The following is a 10,836-nucleotide window of genomic DNA, read 5'->3' on the forward strand; positions in this document are numbered from 1 at the left end:
TCCAAAGCCAAAATATGCCCGTTACTCCAGGTATCTCTTGACTTCTACTTTTGCAACCACTCCCTTATGATGAAAAGGACATCATTTTTTTTGGTGTTAGTTCAGATAGTCTTGTTGGTTTACATAGAACCATTCAACATCTGCTTCTTCAGCATTAGTGTTTGGGGCATAGACTTGGATTATTTTGATATTGAATGATTTGCCTTGGAAATGAACTGAGATCATTCAATCATTTTTGAGATTGCTCCCAAATACTGCATTTTGGACTCTTTTATTGACTATGAGGGCTACTCCATTTCTTCCAAGGGATTCTTGCCCACATTAGTAGATATAATAGTCACCTCAAGTAAATCGCCCATTTTGGTCCATTTTAGTTCACTGATTCCTGAAATGTTGATGTTCACTCTTGTCATCTCCTGTTTGACCACTTCCAATTTACCTTGATTCAGGGACCTAGCATTCCAGGTTCCTATGCAATATTATTCTTTACAGCATTGAACTTTTCTTTCACCATAGAGACATCCACAACTGGGTGTTGCTTCTGCATCAGCTCAGCCTCTTACTTACTTCTGGAGCTGTTTCTCCTCTCTTCTCCAGTAGAATATTGGACACCTACTGACCTGGGGAGTTCATCTTTCATTCTCATATCTTTTTCTATTTTCATACTGTTCATGGGATTCTCAAGGAAAGAATGCTGAAGTGGTTTCCCTTTCCCTTCTCCAGTGGATCATGTTTTGTCAGAGCTCTCCACCATGACGCCTTTTTCTTGAGTGGCCCTACACAGCATGGCTCATAGTTTCAATGAGTTAGACAAGTCTGTGGTCTATGTGATCAGTTAATTTAGTTTACTGATTAAAATGGAAATCTGTCATCTTTCTGTAGGGCCCAGATAAGGAATGGCTAAGCAACAGATTCTAGCTGCAAAGCAAGTGATCCTGTTGCTGAGTTACCCAAACTAATAGATACTAAGGAATTAGATATATTTGTGGTAGGAATTAGATATATTTGTGGTAGAAAGACAGCAGAGATTTATATACCATTCATAGATGGTACTCATACAACCTCAGCCATGAGAAAAATATTGACCATGGGACACAAATGACCATACAGCTATACCAGCCTTTCTGAGCTGGGTTCTGTGTGACCCAATAGTAAATCACATGGTTCTGAAAACTGAAGTAGTATGTTTGGAATTAGGCAAGATCAGATGAGGAGTATAAGTAATTTGCATTAAGTCACTCAGACTTCTAGTTTTTCCATTACTAATACACTATCTCCTGCCTTAACTCTCCCCTCTAGCTAGCATTGAAGGGCCTATAAAGTGTTAGAGACACCAAAAAGTTATTCTACATAACATTATAGTATAACAAAGGACTCAAGGAGTGTAGGATATGCAATAATAGAAAAATGGAAGCACAAGTGAGGAGCTAGGTTGGAGATGATATCCTCTTTAGATGAAACACCTTTTGGAACAGTATACACATTAAATCGATGTCATTATATGGTGTCGGTCTTCATTAACTAGAATCAATAAACTTTAGAAACAAGAGGTAAAAGTGGCAGTGTCTCTGCTTGTCATCACTCCCAGTGATTCACTTTAGAAATGTGTGCTTCCCATCCCCACAACTCTAGTCCTTTCAGATCTGGAAGTCTAGGTTCCCCGTGAGGGTGTACTTCAACCAGGGTCCACAGTCAGAGTCCTATTAAAATTTATGCTAGGACTGCCATGTGGCATCAGTTTCTTAATGCTAAGAAAGGACTGGGTATCCTGGTAAAGGTAATTTGTTTGATCATTGGAAGAAGGCAGTCACAGTTATGATAGTTTAAAGAAAAACTATCATAGGTCAATGATAGTTTAAAGAAACGGTAGTTTTAAAAAAAATGATACAGTTTTTTATAGCTTAAAGAAATGATAGTTTAAAAAACTATCATAGGTAAATGATAGTTTAAATAAAAAATATGTTTGACACCAAAGTGATCTATTGGGTCATATGTTGGATATTTCCACAACTTTTTAAAGTAACTTTATTGAGATATAATGACAATACTATTCACCCATTCAAGCTATAATTCAATGGTTTTGGTATATTACATCAATATTTTTCATTGTAATTATGTGTGCATTTTCAGTCACTCAGTTGTGTTTGCTTCTTTTCAACCCTGCTGATGGTAGGCAGACAGGTTCCTCTGTCCCTGGGATTTTCTAGGCATGAATACCAGAGTGGGTTGTCATTTCCTTCTCCAGAGGATATTCCTGACCCAGACATTGAACCCGCGTCTCCTGCGTCTCCTGCATTTTCAGGCAGATTCTTTACCATTGAGCCATCTGGGAAGCCTAATTGTAATTACACATACATATGTGTGTATATATATAACTATACATACATATATATAAATTATACATACATCAGTTCAGTTCTGTTCAGTTCAGTCACTCTGTCGTGTCCAACTCTTTGCGTCCCCATGGATTGCACACGCCAGGCCTCCCTGTCCATCACCAAATTCCGGAGTTGTCCATTGAGTCAGTGAGCCATCCAGCCATTTCATCCTTTGTCATCCCCTTTTCTTCCTGCTTGATTCTTCAAACTTTTTCAGAATCAGGGTCTTTTGAAATGAGTCAGTTCTTTGCATCAGGTGGCCAAAGTATTGGAGTTTCAGCTTCAACAACAGTCCTTCCAATGAATAATCAGGACTGATTTCCTTAAGGATGAACTGTTTGGATCTCTTTGCAGTCCAATGGAATCTCAAGAGTCTTCTCCAACACCACAGTTCAAAAGCATCAATTCTTTGGTGCTCAGCTTTATTTATAGTCCAACTCTCACATCCATACATGACTACTGGAAAAACCATAGCCTTGATTATTAGACATTGTTGGCAAAATAATGTGTGCTTTTTAATATTCTGTCTAGGTTGGTCATAACTTTCCTTCCAAAGAGTAAGCATCTTTTAATTTCATGGCTGCAGTCACCATCTGCAGTGATTTTGGAGCCCCCCAAAATAAAGTCTGTCACTATTTCCACTGTTTCCCCATCTATTTGCCATGAGGTGATGGGAACGGATGCCATGATCTTAGTTTTCTGAATGTTGAGCTTTATTTTTTTTTTTTTTCTTTTATAACTGAGATTTTATTGGTTGTTTTGAGGATCACTACACAGACATTTCAATTTGTACACAATTCTTCACATATGTACCAGAAATCTAAAATATCATGTAGTTGTGATTCGTAACAGTTATTCCAGTGACTTTCCAGCTTAAAATTTGGAGCAAACTTTCCTTAACAGGATATCAAGTACCAATATCTTCAAATATTGATATGTTGTTACATCATAAGTCCCACTGATTCACAATTTAATATCATATACACTACATACCCAAACTGTCAATCGTTCACAGCACATTAACCAAGTTACTAGGAAAACTGGACTACCACGACCAAAGATGTTATAGTATAGTGCACAAAATTCTGACCAGGAGAGCCAAGATCAAAAAGTGGTTTGCTGTAGGAAATAATTCTACCAAAACGATATGGGAAGATAAGTAATTTAAAGTGTTCAAGACATTAAATGCACAACTGACTTCAAACTGCCATTTAGTATGCTTTTGTGTTACAGGATATAAAAGCTACCCCCCATCTATGGAATGTTAAGCTGACACCCAAGACAATCAAAGCCTCCCGTATCCAATATCCCACTATTTTCTGGTTGTACCAAAAAATAAACAACCAGCAAATGATTTCACCTCTTAAAAAAAAGCATTTACACTTAAAAAATGGGATGAGGTGGGATTCCCTCCTTTTTAAAAATGTTTCTAGAGCTACTAAAAAACTTGCATTTACAAAATAGTTGATAAAAATATTCCTCTGGATTGTACAAGAAGGGAAACAGGGACCACTGACAGGACTCGGTATGTGGTTATTAATCAGACTTGGCTTCTTTCTCTTCTGCTTCGTCAGAGGCTGGACTCTCCTCGTTTTTAGTCTCTCCATTTTCTGCAGGTAAGTCTTCTTTAGTCTCCTGGTTGGCCACTTCCGCCTGTTTTCCCTTTGCTCCTCTTTTCCCTTTTGTTTGCACTTTTTTGTCTGAAGATTTATCCTTTCCCGCCGCCTTTTTTGGCTTCGTTTCCACTTTTGCAGGAGCCGGTTTAGCTGACAACCTCGCCGACCTCCTCTTGGGCTCCTCCTTCGCCGCCCCCTCAGCGGAGCTGACCTTCCTCTTGGGCATCGTGGCGACGGGGCGGGCGAGAGCCGGGTGCCTGAGGGCCGCGGCGCGCCGGGAGCCTTCGCGAAGCTGAGTAGCCTGACCGCTGCCGCTCCTCCCGCCGCCCGAGCTGCCCGAATAGGTGAGGCCGGCCGTCACTCGACCACTGCGCCCCGCCCCCGCTCTCGGCGCCCCCACCCGCCCGCCGTCTCGCGGGGCCCCAGACCCAGGCGAGGGGGCGGGGCCCCACCTGAATGTTGAGCTTTAAACCAACTTTTTCACTTTCACTTTCATCAAGAGGTTCTTTAATTATTCTTCATTTTCTGCCATAAGTGTGGTGTCATCTACATATCTGAGGTTATTGATATTTCTCCCGACAATCTTGATTCCAGCTTGTGCTTCATCCAGCCCAGCATTTCTTATGATGTACTCTGCATATAAGTTAAATAAGCGAGGTGACAATATATAGCCTTGACATACTCCTTTCCCTATTTGGAACCAGTCCATTGTTCCATGTCCAGTTCTAACTGTTGCTTCCTGACTTGCATACAGATTTCTCAAGAGGCAGGTCAGGTGGTCTGGTATTCCCATCTCTTTCAGAATTTTCCACAGTTTGTGGTGATCCACACAATCAAAGGCTTTGGCATATGATTATACATACATATATAGTTATATATTTATAGTCATATATATATGTATAATTTATCATTTTAGATTAGATTCAGTGTCATTCACAATGCCCTGCCAGCTTACCACTCTCTGTTTCAAAAACTTCGGCATTTCCACCCCCAAATTCTGTTAAGCCATTGTGCAAATTTCCATTCCTGCCTGCCCCCACACACCCACTCTCTGTATCTAGTCTCCTTTCTATCTCTATGAACTTGCCTAAATTTTTCATATAATTGGAATCACACAATGTTTGTCCCTTTTGTCTAGTTTATTTTAGTTCATGTAATGTTTTCAAGGTCCATCCATGTTGCAGCCTCCCTTTTAATGTCTTAGTGATATTCAAAAAATATGGTATATACATTTTGATTATTCATTAATCAATTAAAAGATACTTGGATTGTTTTCACCTTTTGGCCATTGTGAATAATGCTGCAATGAACAATGGCCCTTAAATATCTGTTTGAGTCCCTGCTTTCAGTTTTTTTCAGTATTTACAGAAAGAGTAGGCTATATGGAAATTTTCTGTTTAGCTATCTTGTTGAGTTTATTACCCCACCAGGTAATATCTCTTAACTGTTAGATGTGGTAGTTGAACTTAAGAGACTTCTAGAAATATAGTAAAGTATCTGCTTGCCAATGGAGGAGACGCAAGTGATGTGGGTTCAATCCCTGGGTCAGGAAGATTCCCTAGAGTAGGAAATAACAGAAACCCACTCCAGTATTCTTGCCTGGAAAATCCCATGGACAGAGGAGCCTGGTGGGCTACCATCCATGGGTTCACAAAGATTATGCACACACGACTGAGCAACTGAGCACACATGCACAGAAATGTGGTAGAATAGGAAGACCTTGAGTAGTGATTATGGCCCTAAGACCAGCTGAAGTCAAAGGGTAAAAGCTTGTATTAGACTCAGTAGCATATATTTTTTTTTACCTCAGAAAGAGACCTGAAGGATATGTTTCTGGATGGAGTAACTTGTCACGGGAAGCAAGTGGATCTAAGTGGTGCAAAGAGTGGACTGTAGTAAAGGTTATGATGTACTACTGAAATCCCCTTTCTGAATGGGGATACATGTTACTCCAGACGCTGGGGGTGACAGCTACTGGTGTCTCATAGAAATGTCCCTCCCCAGGAAATTGCCCTCAGTTTAAGGAAGCTGCCTCATATACTTTTACACTGCCTCAGTGGGAAGAAACTTGTATCCAGTGCAGTTAAAACAGGTCTCTAAAGTCCCAGTACCTTTTCTCAAGTTGGGGCATCTCTGAAGGGTTTCAGCAGCTCAAGAGCTCTTCTTGATACTAGCTGAGGCCACTGTTGCAACTGTATCATAATTTCTCTTTCTGCCTAATTCTATTTTTCTTTTAATTTCTACAGAATTACTCCATTTTTCTTTTATTCCTACAGATACTATTCATTTCATTGCCTGTTTTCCAGGTAACTTGATAAAAAAAAATTGGCTTAGAAAAACTGACAGAAGAATATCAATAATCGAAGACTAAAAATGGTTGTTGGCTCACTTGTATCCACGGTTTACTGGTCCTCGTTTTCAGTGAAATTTCAGAGTTCTTGACATTTAAAATGTACAGTCTTTTCATAGTGATGCTTTTTTTAAAAAAATATTGTGATACTGCAAAGAATTAATTATAATTTCTATGTATGGAATAAGATGCATAGTAAATATTGTAAACAAAATTAGAGCAAAGCAATAACTGATTCTCTGAAGAAAAAATAATAGTAATTTGTGTGTACATAATATGTAAAAATAAAATGTATGACAGTAAATAGTACAGAGGATAGGATTGGAGTAATCAAGAATATACAATTATAAAGTGCTCAAACTACACATGACATGGTATGATTTTGTTTGAAGGCCAACTAATTAAGTAAGACAATATATTTTACACAGGGGCAACCACTGAAAAATTAAAACAGGCATAAACAGTAGGTCAGTAGCATAGATAAAATATAATTATTTAAAATGTTCATTAATATAGAAAAGGCATAAATGGAGGAGACAGATACTTGTATACAACTGGAAAAATAGAAAACAGCTGGGAATATAATAAATTTTAATAATCACTTTAAATATAGGTAGTTAAAAGATGCCAAATAAATACAGGTAGTTAAAAAACTCCAATATTTTGGTCACCTGATGCGAAGAACTGATTCATTGGAAAATACCCTGATGCTGGGAAAGATTGAAGGCAGGATGAGAAAGGGACGACAGAGGATGAGATGGTTGTTTGGGATCACCAACTCGATATACATGAGTTTGAGCAAGTTCCGGGAGTTGGTGATGGACAGGGAAGCCTGGTGTGCTACAGTCCATGGGTTGCAGAGAGTCATACACGACTGAGCCACTGAACTTAAGAGATGACAGATAACAAATATTGATAGGTTGAATAAACAAAGATCAGTTATAAGCCATCTACAAGAAACACACCTAAATATCTTGGCATGGTGATGTTAAAGGGACAAGAAAGGTATATTAATGTCTGATAGACTAAATTCAGAAGAAATGTTCCCAGGAATAAAGAGGGACATTACAGAGTGATGAAAGCACCAATTCTTCAAGAAGACATGACAGTTTTATGTGTGTGTGTATCTAATAACAGAGCTATAAATTATAGAAAGCAAAAACTGATAGAACTGCAAAGAGAAATAGAGAAATCCACAATGATAGCTGGAGATTACAACACTCCTCTATCTATAATTGATATAACTGGCTGCTAGACAATCAGTAAGAATTTATAAGAATTGAATAACACCATTGAATGAAACAGTTGACATTTATGGAATACTTACCTAATATCAGAAGAATAATTATTTTCAAGTGTGTGTGGAACTTGACTAAGGCACAGCATAGTCTTGGATATATAACAAATCATGCAAACAAAAAGAATAGTACACTAAATGGTAATTTTATGACCATAATAGAATTAATCTTTAATAAGAGGGTTATTTGGAAATTCTCAAATATTAGTAAATTAAGCAGTACACTTTTAAATACCTATGAATTAAAGAGCAAGTCTGAAAAGACATTAAGGAAACAGAATTTGAACTAATCAAAAATGAAAATAGAACATATCAAATATTAGTGTAATCCAACTTAATGCTTAGAATGGAATTTATATCATTCAACTTTTATTTTAAACAAAACTGTAAAACAGTCATTTAAGATTTTGCCAATAAATAAATATATAAATAAGCAAATGAAATTCAAAGTAAGCAGGGGAAACCATAAAGAATAAAGCAAAAATCAATGATATAGAAAACAAAGAAAATAACTAAAATGTAACAAAAAGCTGCTTCTTTGCAATGAGTCATAAAGGCAAATAAGTTTTATAGATGAGAAAATTAAAACTTGGAGAGGTGAATTCATTCACCTAAAATCATATAATAGCAAGAAAAGGATCCAAATCGACATCTTTTTAAATATAAAAACTCCTAACCACTACTTTGAGAAATCATATATTTTGCCTTGGTTCATTTAAATGAAATAAGATGCCAATGATTCCTCCATCTACTGTGCATGTAGATATTCCAGTCCCATCTAACCAAAGAAGCATTGCAAAGATATATTCCTCTGAGAAATCAGAGATGTCAACTTAAATGCTATTACTGTGGCAAAATGTTATTAATTAAGACAATCAATCCATGGTTCAGTGTTAGTTACACAGGGCTGAATTAATAGTCTCCAAAGTTTGGATGTCACATAATACTTAATACAAAAATACATTGAAAACACATGTAACTCAGAGCATTAATTTTTTTTTTATCTATGAGTGAATGAAAAACATTTGATCCTTCTAATTTTTCTGAGACTTCTTTCATGAACAGTTAGAAGAGCTTGCAGTTTCAGATCCTTAATCATAAAGACAGAGAGTTCTCAATGTCTCTGTTTGTGTTTCTCAAAGTTCAAACTTTATGTACTGAGTCATCATTATTTGTTTATATCTATAGCTGAAGCCTAGCTTCACAAGGTGCTAGAATTTGTGTTTTGCTATGCTGCACTTTACTGTACAAAATGATGATTACAATTGCATTTTATGCCTGTGAGAGACTCTCCTAAAAGTGCTGTCCTATATATCCTGTGATAATATTTGTGTGGTGGATGTTAAAAGCCATAACGGGTTTTAGAGGAAAAGGCAGATGCATGACTGAGTCTGGCCTCAAAAATAATCTTTCTGTTCATCTCTTCATGAACTTTGTAATACTAGATAAACATTCCTTGACTTGAGGGTCATATTTGTATTTTCTATTTCACACCTAATATTGGATAAGTTACTGTATCTTTCAGGCGGTTTCCATAGAAAGGGATAAGAAAACTCAACTGACTTAAAATGGGAACTTACTTGTTCACCTTAGTAAGAACACAGAAATAGAAATAGCTTCAGGTAGAATTTGAATGTGAAATCTTAATATCATCAGAGCTCTGTCTTTTTCCATTGTTTCTCTCTATTTATCTACTGTAAGATGGTTTTATTTATAGCTCAACATCATAGTTGCCAGTAACATATTGCTACATCATCTAGGCCTTAGATCAGGGACAGTAAAAACAAGAGTATGTATTTTGTTGGTGTTGTTCAGTCTCTAAGTTGTGTCTGACTCTTCGTTACCCCATGGGTTATAGCATGCCAGGCTCCTCTGTCTTCCACTACTGTGGACTGCAGCATACAAGTCTCCCCTGTCCTTCACCGTCTCCTGGAGTTTGCTCAGATTCGTGTCCTTGTGATGCTATCTAACCCTCTCATTCTGTGCCCCCCTCCCTCCTTTTTCCTGCAATCTTTCCCAGCATCAAGGTTTTTTCCAATGAGTTGTCTCTTCATGTCAGGTGCCAAAGTGTTGGAGCTTCAGCTTCAACAACAGTCCTTCCAATACATATTCAGGATTGATTTACTTTAGGATTGACTGGCTTGATATTCTTGCACTCAAAGGGATTCTCAAGAGTCTTCTCCAGCACCACAATTTGAAAGCATAAATTCTCCAGCACTCTGCCTTCTTTATGGTCCAACTTTTATGACTACTGGAAAAAACCATAGCTTTGACTGCATACCTCTGTTTGGCCATGTGATGTCTCTGCTTTTTAATATTCTGTCTAAGTTTGTTTGGCCATGTGATGTCTCTGCTTTTTAATATTCTGTCTAGGTTTGTCATAGCTTTCCTTTCAAGGAGCAAGCGTCTTTTAATTTCATGGCTATGGTCACCATCTGCAGTGATTTTGAGGCCAAGAAAATAAAATCTGACATTTCTTCCAGTTTTCCCTTTCTATTTGCCATGAAGTGATGGAACCAGATGCCATGATCTTAAATTTTTTAACTGTTGAGTTTCAAACCAGCTTTTTCACTCTCCTTTTTCACCTTCATCAAGAAGTTCTTTAGTTCCTCTTTACTTTCTGCCTTTAGAGGGGTATCATCTGCATATCTGAGGTCGTTGATATTTCTCCCAGAAATCTTGATTCCAGGTTGTGATCCATCCAGTCTGGTATTTCACATGAAGTACTCTGCATAGAAATTAAATAAGCAGAGTCACAGTATACTACCTTGTTGTACTCCTTTCCCAATTTTGAGCTAGTCAGTTGTTCCATGTCCCGTTCTAATGGTTGTTTCTTGACCTGTTTCTCAGGAGACAGGTAGGGTGCTCTGGCATTCCCATCTCTTTAAGAATTTCCCACAGTTTCTTGTGATCCACACAGTCAAAGGCTTTTGCATAGTCATTGAAGCAAAAGTAGTTGTGTTTTGGGAACTTTCTTGCTTTCTCCATAATCCAACCAGTGTTGACAGTCTGATTTCTGGTTCGTCTGCCTCTCCAAAATCCTGCTTGTACATCTGGAATTTCTTGATTCACATATGGCTGAAGCCTAGCTTAAGGGATCTTTGAGCATAACTTTGCTAGCCTGTGAAATGAGTGCAATTGTACGGTAGTTTGAACATTCTTTGGCTTTACCCTTTTATTTCGGGATTGGAATGA

General features: G+C 37.7%; 1 protein-coding gene across 1 annotated transcript; it reads right to left on the reverse strand.

Annotated features, from left to right (window-relative positions):
• Window positions 1–3,090: 3,090 nt before the first annotated feature.
• On the reverse strand, window positions 3,091–4,441 carry LOC147355107 (non-histone chromosomal protein HMG-14). The gene has a single exon (XM_086346713.1). The coding sequence runs from the start codon at window positions 4,218–4,220 to the stop codon at window positions 3,915–3,917; it is 306 nt and encodes a 101-aa protein (XP_086202839.1). The 5' UTR covers window positions 4,221–4,441; the 3' UTR covers window positions 3,091–3,914.
• Window positions 4,442–10,836: the final 6,395 nt, after the last annotated feature.

The sequence above is a fragment of the Bos grunniens genome, chromosome 17 (assembly GCF_055505025.1).
Source record: "Bos grunniens cultivar Pamir isolate PY7600 chromosome 17, Bosgru_T2T1.0, whole genome shotgun sequence".
Classification (NCBI taxonomy): Eukaryota; Metazoa; Chordata; class Mammalia; order Artiodactyla; family Bovidae; genus Bos; species Bos grunniens.

What these genes read in the sequence shown, in the direction of transcription:
- LOC147355107 (XM_086346713.1), bottom strand. Translation starts at nt 4,220, where the DNA reads ATGCCCAAGAGGAAGGTCAGCTCCGCTGAGGGGGCGGCGAAGGAGGAG.